This window comes from Phaseolus vulgaris, chromosome 1 (genome assembly GCF_000499845.2).
Source record: "Phaseolus vulgaris cultivar G19833 chromosome 1, P. vulgaris v2.0, whole genome shotgun sequence".
NCBI lineage: Eukaryota > Viridiplantae > Streptophyta > Magnoliopsida > Fabales > Fabaceae > Phaseolus > Phaseolus vulgaris.
In genome coordinates, this window is record NC_023759.2 from 10461222 (window position 1) to 10475358 (window position 14137).

At 42.8% G+C, this 14137-nt stretch overlaps 2 protein-coding genes across 2 annotated transcripts; one reads left to right on the plus strand and one right to left on the minus strand.

The window, feature by feature from the left end:
* Window positions 1-3275: 3275 nt before the first annotated feature.
* On the minus strand, window positions 3276-6527 carry LOC137815510 (uncharacterized). The gene is made up of 3 exons (XM_068618626.1): window positions 6453-6527; window positions 4788-5614; window positions 3276-3843 (listed from the first exon to the last, which is right to left on the minus strand). Exons 1-3 carry the CDS (start codon window positions 6525-6527, stop codon window positions 3276-3278), a joined length of 1470 nt encoding a protein of 489 aa, XP_068474727.1.
* Window positions 6528-6612: 85 nt separating this feature from the next.
* LOC137815511 (uncharacterized) lies at window positions 6613-9196 on the plus strand. The gene is made up of 3 exons (XM_068618627.1): window positions 6613-6732; window positions 8267-8503; window positions 8558-9196. The coding sequence occupies exons 1-3, from the start codon at window positions 6613-6615 to the stop codon at window positions 9194-9196; spliced, it is 996 nt and encodes a 331-aa protein (XP_068474728.1).
* The last annotated feature ends 4941 nt before the right edge of the window (window positions 9197-14137 follow it).

Here is a 14137-nt window from a genome sequence, read left to right on the forward strand (position 1 = left end):
AGGCGTGGTGGTGAGACAGGAAGTTCTTCAGCGGCTTGCGTATCAGCAAGCTGCTCAGGAACAGCTTTAGTAACTAAGGCGTTTGAAGCGAGAACATCCCCAGCGGATTCGAATGGCGTGGAGGTGCTGGGGGGGTGCTCGACGTAGTCTGGGGCGGCGCTCTCAGTTGCTAGGGGGTCGATCACAGCCCTCCTCTTCCTCTTGCAGACTAGCCCATCCTCGGTGCTTTCGTCCGCCTCTTCGTCTGACACTACCCTGGGGGCTTTCCTCTTAGCCTTCTTGAGTGGTAGTTTCTTGCGCTGGGGGGCTGGAAGAGCAGCGGCTGCGGGTGGACCGACTGGCGGAGATTGGCCTTGGGCAACGGCGATCTCCGCGACAGAGTTTGGGACAGTTTGGGAGCCCGCCGCAAGCTTGTGGGACTTGGCTATGGCGCGTAGCTCAGCCATCCTATCCTTCCCCAGCATCATATTTGCATAAGTGTCCCACAGTTACCAACCAGCACAAAAATTCGGCAGTTAACAACGCACAGGAAGATAAGTAATATAAGACAATGCATGGGGAAAGTTAAAACCACACGCAAATCAGAACAGCAACATCAAAGTGAAGACAGGGCGATGCAAGTGTAAGCTAAGGGAACTCAAGGACTTAAGGACAAACCTATGTGAACATCCAGCTGGCCTTCGAGAAACTCGATGGCGATGATGGAGGAAGTAGGCAGAATCACGTTGGAGGAGACGACTCTTTTCCAGAAGCCGCACAAGTCCTTGTCGAGCTCCCCCATTTTTTCTGGCTCCCTGGCCTTCCTGAAGCTCGACTCTTTCTTTCCCTTGTTCATCCAGTACAAGGGAAACCCGTCGAGGAGGGAGGGGTCCCAGTCGTTGCAGCGAACGCGAACGAATTTCCCCTTCCAGTCCTTGTAAGATTGCTGGAAGATGGAAAGAATAGACCTCCCGGCGACCCCATTGAGGCTAACCCATAAGCGATCGCCCGGGTTCTTGGCCTCAAATAGATAGAGGAACACGTCCACTGAGGCCGAATGTCCTAAGTGCGCGCAAAGGATTTGATAGGCCCGGACGAACGCCCAGCCGTTGGGATGAAGCTGGGCGGGGGCTATGTCGAGTTCAGTCAGGAGCTCCCTCTCGAAGCAGGTGAAGGGGAATCGGAGCTTGACTTTCTTGAACATGGTGGCGTAAATGAAGTAGAAAGGGGCGTCGCTGCTCCCCTGATTATCAGTGCAGATAGGCTCGCCAGGAGGACAAGGACGCACAGATACCTTGTCGTCATGCTTTTTGCTGAAAGAGAGGTGATCCTGATCACCTTTCTGGAGGTGGAGGATGTCGCGGTCAGTGTTGATGGAGGAAGTTTCACTCAGCAGGGCTGAAGAAGCCCAGGGGTATAGTCGTTTGTAGTCTGGAAGAGGCCTCACCATCGCGCTGGGCTGTGGTTGGCTGGGACGGGAAGACGCGGGTCTTGCGATCTGGCTCGAAGGGACGTTAGGGTCCCTTGGGGGGTCGCGGGAGGAGGAAGGGTTTGCCCTACGGGTTTTCGTCGGAGGGTTGCGAGGAGATGGAGGAGGGTTTGGTGTGATTTTTGAGCGAGCCATCGAGGAAGCTGCAAGAAGACGAAAAGGGAAGATATGAGAGTTCGTAAGCAGAGACACTCGACATAAGAGAAGGAGATGGAAGAACAAGGGGGGCTCGCAGAGAAAAGGTTCAGAAACCCTAAACGCAGAAAAGACAAAACAAAGCAGACAAAACATCCCACAATGTATGCTCCAGACAGTTAATGGATGATGCAAACCGATTAAAATGCAGCAAATATCAGTAGAAGTGATAAAAAAGTTACCTTTAGATGATCAGAAGAGGATTAAGAAAGATGGTGGTTGGGGGAATCGAAGCGTCGCTGGAGCGTTTCGAGAGTTTGAAGAGAGGTAGAAGATAATGAAACAGTGAAATGGCGCGAAGTGTTTAAGAGTTTTGAAGAGTTTCAAACGTTGTGAGAAGCGCAAACGACAATGAGTAATGGTCGTTGATGCATCCACGTGTTGCACGATCGAAGGGGTTGGTGAAATTTCAAATCAGTAAACAGTATGAGCGCCAACGCGCGGCACCACGTAGGTCGCCGATATTTCCTCTCTTTAGTCTTTTCGCTGATCAAATCGCAGCTCAAGACTGGGGGGCTTGTGTACCGACCAAGACATCGGAGGTGATGACGTGTTTGGCACGTGACTGTGTAGGGCGTGCTTAGCAGAACACGTGGGCAAGTGAGAGACGAATGGTCCAGGAGTGGGCATGGTCACCGATTCATGGAACCGGCGTTCTATAGTGGACATAGTCAGTTTTCGCCGGGTTTGTGTGTCACCGACGTGTTAAATAACGAGAGATCGGGTGGTCTGACGTCGCCGCGAGGAGCACATCGCCGAATCTCCCAGTGAACTCAGTTGAAGCCGCTGGAAACTTAGAAGAGTAAGTCCAAGCGTGTAAGTCCAATAAGATGAGTGTTGCGCTAGCATGGGGCACGGAGGTCGAGTAGGTTGAAGGGAACAGCTTGCCCATCAGCGACAGGATTCCTAGAGTGGACATTCGCTGGTGGCAAGGTTCCCCCAGCAAGAACATGCATGGTGTAGTAATAAGGAAGATGCCACTAACGACAAGCGATATCACAGAGATGGTGCCCTTCGTTTCATCCGACACTCGCCTTGTCAGGGGGGTTTTCCAGAGCATATTACGTGCTAGATTACTCCTTGAATAACAGACTTAGCCGCGCGACTGGTTACTACACAGAAATAACGTTCAAGTTACCCCAACCCAGATGGCGACACGTGTAGGGCTGGATGCTACCTACAATCCCAGTCCAGATGATGACACGTGTAGGGTTGGATATAGTGTGGAAGTGGCGCTCGAATTACCCTAGCTCAGATGATGACACGTGTAGGGCTGGATGCTACCTGCTATCCCAGCCCAGATGGTGACACGTGTAGGGTTGGATGCGAGCCACGCGTCCAAAAGCATAACGACCTGGAAAGAGAAAAAACCTAGCTACAAAGGTAAACTTAACAGAATTTGTAGAGGTACGTTTTTCATTACGGCTCATTACTAGGGTTGTGTGCACTTTAGTACGGTTCTACGGAGTATATTTTTCTCTGAGTTTTGGGTGTTCGTGTCACTGACTTGAGCGTCGGACCGCCACCGGCCGCAGAGGCGCCACCGTGTGTTTTGCAGGTTCTGAGAGAGGCTTTCGTGGTGTGGACAGAAGGGCAACGCTCTTGCGCTAGGTCAACCGGCAGGAACACCACCAATAACACTGATGGTACCATAAGCATTATTACTACCAATAACACTAATGGAACCATCAGTATTATTACTACCAATAACATTGATGGTACCATGAGTATTATTACTAGCAATAACACTGATAGTACCATCAGTATTATTACGAACAATAGCATTGATGGTACCATCAGGATTATTGCCACCAAGAACACTGATGGTACGATCTGGATTATTGCCACCAATAACACTTATGGTGCCATCAGGATTATGGCCACCAATAACACTTATGGTATCATCAGGATTATTGCCGCCAATAACACTGATGGAACCATCAGTATTATTGCCACCAATAACACTGATGGTACCATCAGGATTATTGCCAGCAATAACAGTGATGGAACCATCAGTATTATTGCCACCAATAACACTGATGGTACCATCAATATTACTACGACCAATAACATTGATGGTACAATCAGTATTATTTCCACCAATAACACTGATGGTACCATCAGTATTATTGCCACCAATAACACTGATGGGACCATGAGGATTATTGCCAACAATAACACTGATGGAACCATTAGAATCATCAGTATTATTACTACTGATCCTGCCGCTTGACTTGAGTGCAAGAGTCTTGCCACGTCAAAGATCTTTCCTCTGGATCAGCCTCGCACCACATTAGCTTTTGCTCTTCATGCCTTAATTCCTCGCAAGAACCTGAAGAAAACAAAGTGGCGCCACTGCGGCCGATCGCGCTCCGACGCCCATGTCAGTGGAGGAATCACCAATAACTCAGAGAATATCTCAACTCAAGGAACCGTGCGTAGTGAATCTCAGTGTATGAAATGCATTCTGAAAAGCGTACCTCAAAAATCTGTTAAGTGTTCCTTATATACCTGAGCCTTTTCTCTCTCCTGACGGTTACACCTCTGGACGCGTGGCTCACATCCAGCTGTACACGTGTCACCATCTGAGCTAGGATAGCTTGAGCGTCATTTCTCTATTGCACCCAACCCTACACGTGTCATCATCTGGAATGGAGTAACAGGTAGCATCCAACCCTACACGTGTCGTCATCTGAGGCTTCCACAACTTGAGCGTCACTTCTACTCTTCTCGCCATTCGACTAAGTTATCCACACAGGGAGTAACTCGGTGCACGACTTTCCTTGGAGCGCGACCCCTTAAGTGGCGAGTACCGGGTGCCACCACGTGCACCATCTCTGTGGTCTCGCCTGCCGCCATAACGATCTGTTTCACTTGCACACCATGCATGTTCTGGGAAATTGTTCCCTCGACCCGACCTCTAGCTAGGGGTGATCATCTGATAACCTCATTCTCCGCTGCTACGTGACAAACATATCACTCGTCTTCCATACTTGTACCTCTTGGAAACCTTAAATAAGCTTTCCTGATCGTTCGGCGATGTGCCCCTTTCGGCGGTGTGTAAACCACCTGATCTCCTGGCATTCCCCAGCGATCCCTAACCACCTGATCTCCTAGTACTCACATACGGCGACTGTGACGCAACTCTGGTGACCGCCGGTTACACACATCAGAGATCGGAGAACGCCACTTTAGCGATCGGCGACTGTACTGACTTCCCGATTTACTTCCCTTCAGTCGGCCAGGTGTCCCGTTCAACACGCCTATATTGTCGCTTGCTGCCACGTCATCACACCCGATGACCTCATCGGTACAACTACCAATAACACTGATTGAACCATCAATACAATTACTATCAATAACATTGATGGTACCATCAGTATCATTACTACCAATAACATTGATGGGACCATCAGCAATAACACTGATGGTACCATCGGTATTATTGCCACCAAAAACACTGATGGTACCATCGGTATTATTGCCACCAAAAACACTGATGGTACCATCGGTATTATTGCCACCAATAACATTGATGGTACGATCAGTACTATTGCCACCATTAACACTGATGGTACCATCAGTATTATTTCCACCAAGAACACTAATGGTACCATCAGTATTATTGCCACCAAGAACACTGATGGTACCATCGATATTATTTCCACCAAGAATACTGATGGTACCATCAATCTTATTGCCACAAAGAAAACTGATGGTACCATCAGTCTTATTGCCACCAATAACACTGATGGTAGCATCAGTCTTATTGCCACCAATAACACTGATGGTACCATCAGTCTTATTGCCACCAATAACACTGATGGTACCATCCGTATTATTGCCACAAATAACACTGATGGTACCATCAGTGTTAATGATAACACAGATGGTACCATCAGTGTTATTACCACCAATAGCACTGATGGTACCATCAGTATTTGTACCGCCCTGGTAGTCGGAAGTGATGACGTGGCATCCAGCTACAGTATAGGCGTGTTGACAAGGCGCCAGGTTGGCAGAAGGGAAGGAAGTCGGTGGGCTCGTGAAGTCGCCAGTTATTAAGTTGGCGTGTTCCGATCTCCAGCATACCAGAATCGGCGATCATCGGGTTAAAGATGAAGTCGCCAGATGTAAACTCAGGCGACCTAGTGATTGGAGATCGCCAGAGCAAGCACATCGCCAGAGATGAAGGTGGTGCAGATTATGAAGGCGGCCGGCGAGACCACAGGGAAGGTGTACGAAGGCACCCTAACTCGCCAATTCCAGTAGAGATCGCGCTCCCAAGTTAGCTATGCACTGGGCAGTACCATGCATAAGTAACTTAGCAAAATGAGAGTAGAAGCAGCGCCCAAGTCAAGGAGGCTCCAGATGATGGCACGTGTACAGTTGGATGCGAGCCACGTGTCTAAATCTGTAACTGCCAGGAGAGAGAAAGTGACCAGGTATATAAGAGTTCTCAACGAACTTTCGAGGTACGCACGTTCAGATTATACTCTTTACGCTTGCGAGTTCTAGAGCACACTGTGAGAGAGAACATTGCACGGTTCCTTGAGATTTCTTGAGCGTTCTTGCTCTCAGTATTTGGTGGTTCGGTCACTGACTTGGGCGTTGGAGTGCGATCGGCCGCAGGGGCGCCGCTCTATTCTTTTGCAGGTTCTTGAGGTGGATCTTGGAGAAGGACGGACGTTTGAAGCGGTGCACAAGTCGATCCTTAGACGAGGCAAGCTCCTACGTTCTGGTCAACAGGCAGGATCAGTATTATTTCCACTAATAACATTGTTGATACCATCAGTCTAATTGCCACCAATAAAACTGATGGTACAATCAGGATTATTGCCACCAATAACACTGATGGAACCATCAATATTATTACTACCAATAACACTAATGGAACCATCTGTATTATTACTACCAATAACACTGATGGAACCACGAGTATTATTACTATGAATAACACTGATGGTAAGATCAGTATTATTACTACCAATAACACTGATGGTACCATCAGTATTATTGCCACCAATAACATTGATGGCACACAAAGATGCCAATTGATCATTGCCAAGGTATTCTAAACATGGAATTTCTCTAGCTTGAGTGTGAGAGATATGATTGGTTAGGTTTTGGGAAAGTTCTAGAGATGGTTCTTGTATATGTTCTTTTCCTCTATGGAACTCATCCTTGTCATTAGATACATAGTATGAACTTTGTTTTTGACTTGATTGTTTTCTCAAAATTTGTTTTTCAACCTTAATGCTAAGTTGAATCAAGTCATTTAAATCTCTATAAGGTAAAAGTTCAACTTTGTTTCTTATCTCAAGTTTGAGACCACTTAGAAACCTAGCTATGGTGGTATGGTTGTCCTCGTTAATCCTTGCCCTCTCAATATATGATATCATCTTTTGCCAATATTCTTCTACACTCATATCTTTTTGATGAAGTCTTTGGAGCTTGTCCATCAACTTCCTATTGTAATGTGAGGGAATATGGCGACATCTCAAGGCTCCCCTAAGGTCATTCCAAGATGTAATGGGAGGGTCCTTGTGGAGATGTCTCTCTCTTTTTAGGGCATTCCACCAATACATAGCATCACATTGAAAACTTAAGGTAGCTAAGGGTACTTTCTTTTCTTCACTCACATGGCTGTAAGCAAACAATTGCTCTACCCTCATCTCCCAATATAGATATGTTTCTACATCTTCTTTTCCATAGAAATGAGGTAGCTCTACCTTAGCTTCCTTTAGGTTTTCTTGTCTCTCTTTTCTAGCTCTCCTATGATGATATTCACTTGTCCTAAGACTTTCTTCCCCAAGATAATCATGATGTTTAGAGCTAGATGCATGAGAATGTAATTTTTTTGAAAATTGAGACTTCTCATCCTTTGCTTTAGTCAATTTATTAGTTTTGGCCTCATTCTCCAATTGTTTAGATGAAATCAATTGCACAGCTTGTGAAACTTCTTTCAAAAGAGTTTTCAAAGATTTTACTTCACTTTCAATAGACTTTGCAGAATGAGAAGAAGCAGACATGACTAGAGCTTTGTGTGTAGAAGTATTTTACTTTGAGAAAATTTAGGGAAGTCAAAGAAGGTAGTCTTCCAGGTAAGGGAGGTGAGTCACAGTGGACTACTTAAATACCAAGCCTTGCCTTAGCCAAAGACTATCCCTTAATGTCTTCACCCAAAGTTTTCTCTTGGTAAACCACTTAAAACACAATTAAGTTGGAGAAATCAAAATTTTAATGCAAGAACGCAATGCAAGCTAGCTAACTAACCAAACAAGAATTAACAAAGCGTTAAGCAAAACAAAACAATTAAAAACGTAACTATCTAAAGCAAAGAGATGCAATAATACTGAAGGTACCATCAATGTTATTCGTAGCAATAATACTGATTGTACCATCAGTGTTCTTGGTGGGATTAATACTGATGGTACCATCAGTGTTATTGGTTGTAATACTACTGATGGTACCATCAGTGTTATTGGTTGTAATACTACTGATGGTACCATTAGTGTTCTTGGTGGCAATAATATTGATGGTAACATTAGTGTTATTGGTGGTAATAATACTGATGGTACCATAAGTGTTCGTGGTGTCCAGAATACTGATGGTACCATCAGTGCTATTTGTAGTAAAAATGTTGATGGTACCATTAGTGTTCTTGGTGGAAATAATACTGGTGGTATCATCAGTGTTATTAGTAGTAATAATACTGATCTTACCATCAGTGTTATTCATAGTAATAATACTCGTGGTTCCATTAGTGTTATTGGTAGTAATAATACAGATGGTTCCATTAGTGTTATTGGTAGTAATAATATTGATGGTTCCATCAGTGTTATTGGTGGCAATAATCCTGATTGTACCATCAGTTTTATTGGTGGCAATTAGACTGATGGTACCATCAGTGTTATTTGTGGCAATAATACGGATGGTACCATCAGTGTTATTGGTGGCAATAAGACTAATGGTACCATCAGTGTTATTGGTGGCAATATGACTGATGGTACCATCAGTGTTATTGGTGGCAATAAGACTGATGGTACCATCAGTGTTCTTTGTGGCAATAAGATTGATGGTACCATCAGTATTCTTAGTGGAAATAATACCGATGGTACCATCAGTGTTCTTGGTGGCAATAATACTGATGGTACCATGAGTGTTCTTGGTGGCAATAATACTGATGGTACCATCAGTGTTCTTGGTGGCAATGATACTGATGGTACCATCAGTGTTATTGGTGGCAATAATGGCAACTATCCTTATGGTACCATCAGTGTTATTGGTGGCAATAAGACTGATGGTACCATCAGTGTTATTGGTGGTAATAAGACTGATGGTACCATTAGTGTTCTTTGTGGCAATAAGATTGATGGTACCATCAGTATTCTTGGTGGAAATAATACCGATGGGACCATCAGTGTTCTTGGTGGCAATAATACTGATGGTACCATCAGTGTTATTGGCAACTATCCTTATGGTACCATCAGTGTTATTGGTACCATCAGTGTTAATTGTTATTCCAGGTAAGGGAGGTGAGTCACAGTGGACTACTTAAATACCAAGCCTTGCCTTAGCCAAAGACTATCCCTTAATGTCTTCACACAAAGTTTTCTCTTGGTAAACCACTTAAAACACAATTAAGTTGGAGAAATCAAAATTTTAATGCAAGAAAGCAATGCAAGCTAGCTAATTAACCAAACAAGAATTAACAAAGCGTTAAGTAAAACAAAACAGTTAAAAACGTAACTATCTAAAGCAAAGAGATGCAATTTCAACAATTAACAATTGCTAAACTAGATAGTTCTACACTAGTCGGCCCTAGGTGAGGCTTCTTGGACAGTTGGAGCCCTTGAAGACACACTCACCGTCTAATCACGTAATTAAAGAAGTAAATAACAAAAGTTAGGTTGCAAAGAAAAGTAAAGGAAACTCCCTTTGTTGATCTTTTTTTTGCTATTGGCACTTCGTTGGTTGTCTTTTCTTTGTTGGGCCTTCCAATGTTTGTGGTGTTTTTGGTAGGTATTTGTTTTCTGCCCTTGCCTTTGTTCCTCTTAGAATTAGGGAATTAATTCTCCAATCCAGCACCTATCAAGCAAACTAGATCTCACTCAAGTCAAATTTCCACTCAAATAAGCACCAATTGAGAAACAATCCAGCACCAAATTTAGAGGCCAAAGAATTAAAGCAAGAAACAAATTAATTGGAAAAACAGTACCACACAAATGGAATTAAATTGTGACAACTAGAAAGAGTTCCAAAGAAATATTAGACAAGCAAATAAAGGTACTCAAAGAAAGGTAGGCACACAAAATGGATCCTAAGAATAGCACTAGAATTGATTTCAAAATCAAAAACAGCACCACTGAAAAATTGTTGTGGGCCAGAGAGCGTGATTTTCCCCGATTTATGCTGAGCTTTCCTTTTAAGATTTGCTTATGAAAATTTATATGCCAATAATTCATGATCTTAACTAAATTCTGGCATTGGTTTCACTCCAAACGCATGAACCATTTTGTTTTAATAAATTTTCTAAAATCAGTGTTCAGTTACGCCAACTGTAGCGCCAGATTTGCACATTGTTTTTAAAATATTTATCATTTTTTTTCTATTGACTCTTTTGAACTGATTCTTTTTTTGTATTTTCTGTCACCTCAATCTTGCATAATCCAGAGGATCAGAAATTTCCTATGTGGGAAAATAATTTTCTTATGCAAAACAGCCAGCACAGAGTTATGCAAAACAGGGGATTCTGTAAAAACTGGAAAAAACAGCAAGATACCAAAAGAAAAACACAATGGAATTGGTGAAAAGGAATTTGTGTAGATCTAAACACAAATATGAACTCAAACTAAAAAATAAAAGGCACCAAAGGATCAAAAATACAGCAGATTCAAATCACACATTTAGACCAAAATCAAGAGACAAAATAAGTCAAACAAATTACTACTATGATTTGATGACATTTTGGAAAAACATGACTAGACAAAACACATATAGATTCAGAAATTAAAAGACTCAAAGAGCATAAAAGGAACAAAATAAAATTGCAATAAGGACTCAAATACCTAAAATAAAAAAATAGCAACACAAAGTGTATGGAATCCTACCAAAAATTGCACAAAGATTGCTCAAGAACAATTGAACAAGATGCACCGATTGGAATTTCAAAACAGCACACCAATTCAAACAAAAATAAATAAAAAAACAGCAAGACAAAATGGAATGTAAAGATGAACAACAAGGAAATAAGAAGAACTCAAAATGAAAATGACCAAGAACTACTCATCTTTGAAGAACCTATGCTCATGATACCAAATGATGGCATTCTCATGGAGCTCTTCTTGGATGTTTGTGAATATGGTGCGGAAGCTATGGTGAAAGTGGGCAAGGTCCTCCTAGGAGTTGTGGTGACCTTGAAGGTGCATGAAGTGTATGGAAAAAGGGAGGTTCGACCAACCCTCTTGGTAAATGGTGAAGAGAAGATTACGTCCTAGAAACTCGGCAAAGGCAATGTATGGCACTAAATTGGCAGCATAACATTACTCTCATTAATCTTCCAAATACAAGTGATAGGCTTCTCCTTTTATAGGCTAAGGAGGCCGTAAATGTTAAGCTAAGAGAAGATGAAATGTAAGCCAAATGAAATGGAAATGTGGAGGCACATGGCACATGGAGCACATGGGTGCACATAGGTGCACATGGCTTCTCAAAACCGTCCCTTGATTAGTGAAGGCTTCTAGAAACCTTTAGCTAATCAAGGTTAACTCCTCCTTAATTCTAATGTGCAGAAAAATAAACATTTGTCCACATGGCTATGCTATTTACACCCCAATTAAAGCTAAACTAAACTTGATGGGCCTTCACGAAATATGTGCTAGTATGCCACTCTCCCATTCATAGCTTTGATCCAAGTCTTCTTGTCCTAGACGCTCCTAACTTGTCCTAGACGCTACTAGCTTGGCCTTCTTGTCCTAGACGCTCCTAGCTTGTCTTAGACGCTCATAGCTTGGTCTTAGACGCTCCTAGCTTAATCTTAGACGCTTTTGACTTGGCTCTTGCCTTTCATGGAAGGTTGTGTTTGGCCCTCTTCCATCACTAATGGTACCATCATTCTTATTGCCACCAGTAACACTGATGGTTCCATCAATATTATTGCCAACAATAACACTAATGGTACCATTAGCATTATTACTACCGATAACACTAATTGTACCATCACTATTGTTACTACCAATAACACTGAAGGTACCATCAATATTATTACTACCAATAACACTGATGGTACCATCAGTATTATTAGTACCAATAACACTGATGGTACCATCAACGTTATTGCTAACAATAACACAGATGGGACCATCAGTACTATTACTATAAATAACATTGTTGGTACCATCAGCTTTATTACTACAAATAACACTGATAGTACCATCAGTCTTATTCTTACCAATAACACTGATGGTACCATCAGTATTATTACTACCAATTACACTGATGGTACCATCAGAATCATTACTACAAATAACACTGATGGTACGATCAGTCTTATTACTACAAATAAGACAGATAGTGCCATCAGTATTATTACTACCAATAACACTGATGGTCCCAACAGTATTATTACTACCAATACCACTGGCGTTACCATCATCATTATTACTACCAATAACACAAATGGGACCATCAGTATTATTACTACAAATAAGATCAGTGTTATAGGTTGTAATAATGTTGATGGTACCATCAGTATTATTACTACTAATAAATGTGTTGGTACCATAGATATTATTACTACCAATAAAACAGATGGGACCATCAACATTATTACAACCTATAACACAGATGGGAGCATCAATATTATTACTACCAATAACATTGATGGTACCATCACTATTATTACTACCAATAATATTGATGGTACCATCACTATTATTACTACTAATAACACTGATGGTACCATCAGTATTTTTACTACCAATAACATTGATGGTACCTTCAGTATTATTACTACCAATAACATTAATGGTACCATCAGCATTATTACTACCAATAACACAGATTGGACCATCAGTATGATTACTACAAATAACAGTAATGGTACCATTAGCATTACTACTAGCAATAACACTGATGGTAGCATAAGTATTATTACTACCAATAACACTGATGGTACCATTAGCATTATTACTACCAATAACACTGATGGTACCATAAGTATTATTACTACCAATAACACAAATGGGACCATCAGCATTATTACTACCAATAACACTGATGGTACCATGAGTATTATTACTACCAATAACACTAATGGTACCATCAGTATTATTAGTACCAGTAACACTGATGGTACAATCAGTAGTATTACTTCCAATAAAACTGATGATACCATCAACATTATTACTACCAATAACAAAGATGAAACCATCAGTATTATTACTGTACCGCCCTGGTAGTCGGAAGTGGTGATGTGGCAGCAAGCTATTATGTAGGCGTGTTAAACAGGGCTCGTGGCTGGCAGAAGGGAAGGAAGTCGGGGGGCTCGTGTAGTCGCCAGTTAGTAAGTTGGCGTGTTCCGATCTCCAGCATACCTAAACCGGCGGTCATCGGGTTTAAGATGAAACCGCCGGATGCGAGCCTAGACGACCAAGCGATCAGAGATCGCCGAAAGGAGTACATCGCCGAAGGATCAGGGAGGTTTGTTCCAGGTTTTCGAAGCAGAGGATGAGGTCGTCAGGTGGTCATTCCCTAGCTAACCAAAGGTTGAGGTCGGGGAACAGCTCGCCTGAACATGCACGGTGAAGCAAGAGAAGTAAATCATGAAGGCGGCCGGCGAGAACACAGGGAAGGTGTGTATGAAGGCACCCGTACTCGCCACGTAGAAGGGATCACGCTCCAAGGCAGCTGTGCGATGAGTTATTTCATGCATAAGTAACTTAGCCAAAAGCCTGAACAGTAAGAAGTGGCGCCCAAGTCAAGGATGCTCCAAATGGTGACACGTGTACAGCTTGATGTGAGCCACGTGTCCAGATGTGTAACTGTCAGGAGAGAGAAAGTACACAGGTATATAAGAGATTCTAACGAACTTCTGAGGTACGCGCGCGTTTTAGATTACTTCTTTTACGCTTGCGAGAACTAGAGTACGCTGAGAGAGAATCTTGCACGGTTCCATAGAGTTCTTGAGTTTTCTCTTAGTATTTGGTGGTTCAGTCGCTGACTTGGGCGTCGGAGCATGATCGGCCGCAGCGGCGCCGTTCTGTGTTTTTGCAGGTTCTTGAGGCGAATCAAGGCGAAGGACCGAAGCTAACACGGCGCAGAGTCGATCCAGATCTAACGAGGCAAAGTTCTTGCGTCCTGGTCAACAGGCAGGATCAATTACTACAAAAAACATCAGTGTTATTGGATGTAATAATGCTGATGGTACCATCAGTATTATAACTACTAATAACTGTACTACTAACAACCGTG

Bases quoted from the DNA above. Each gene is read 5' to 3' on its own strand.
- LOC137815510 (XM_068618626.1), bottom strand. From the start codon at position 6,527: ATGGTTCCATCAGTGTTATTGGTGGCAATAATCCTGATTGTACCATCA. The intron at 5,615-6,452 runs GTATCAACAATG...TCCGACTACCAG, and splicing joins TGGTGGCAATTAGACTGATG to GGCGGTACAAATACTGATGG. The intron at 3,844-4,787 runs GTGAGTACTAGG...TGGTTCCATCAG, and splicing joins TTGCGTCACAGTCGCCGTAT to TGTTATTGTTGGCAATAATC.
- LOC137815511 (XM_068618627.1), top strand. From the start codon at position 6,613: ATGAATAACACTGATGGTAAGATCAGTATTATTACTACCAATAACACT. The intron at 6,733-8,266 runs GTATTCTAAACA...CGTGGTGTCCAG, and splicing joins GCCAATTGATCATTGCCAAG to AATACTGATGGTACCATCAG. The intron at 8,504-8,557 runs GTTATTGGTGGC...GGTGGCAATTAG, and splicing joins ATATTGATGGTTCCATCAGT to ACTGATGGTACCATCAGTGT.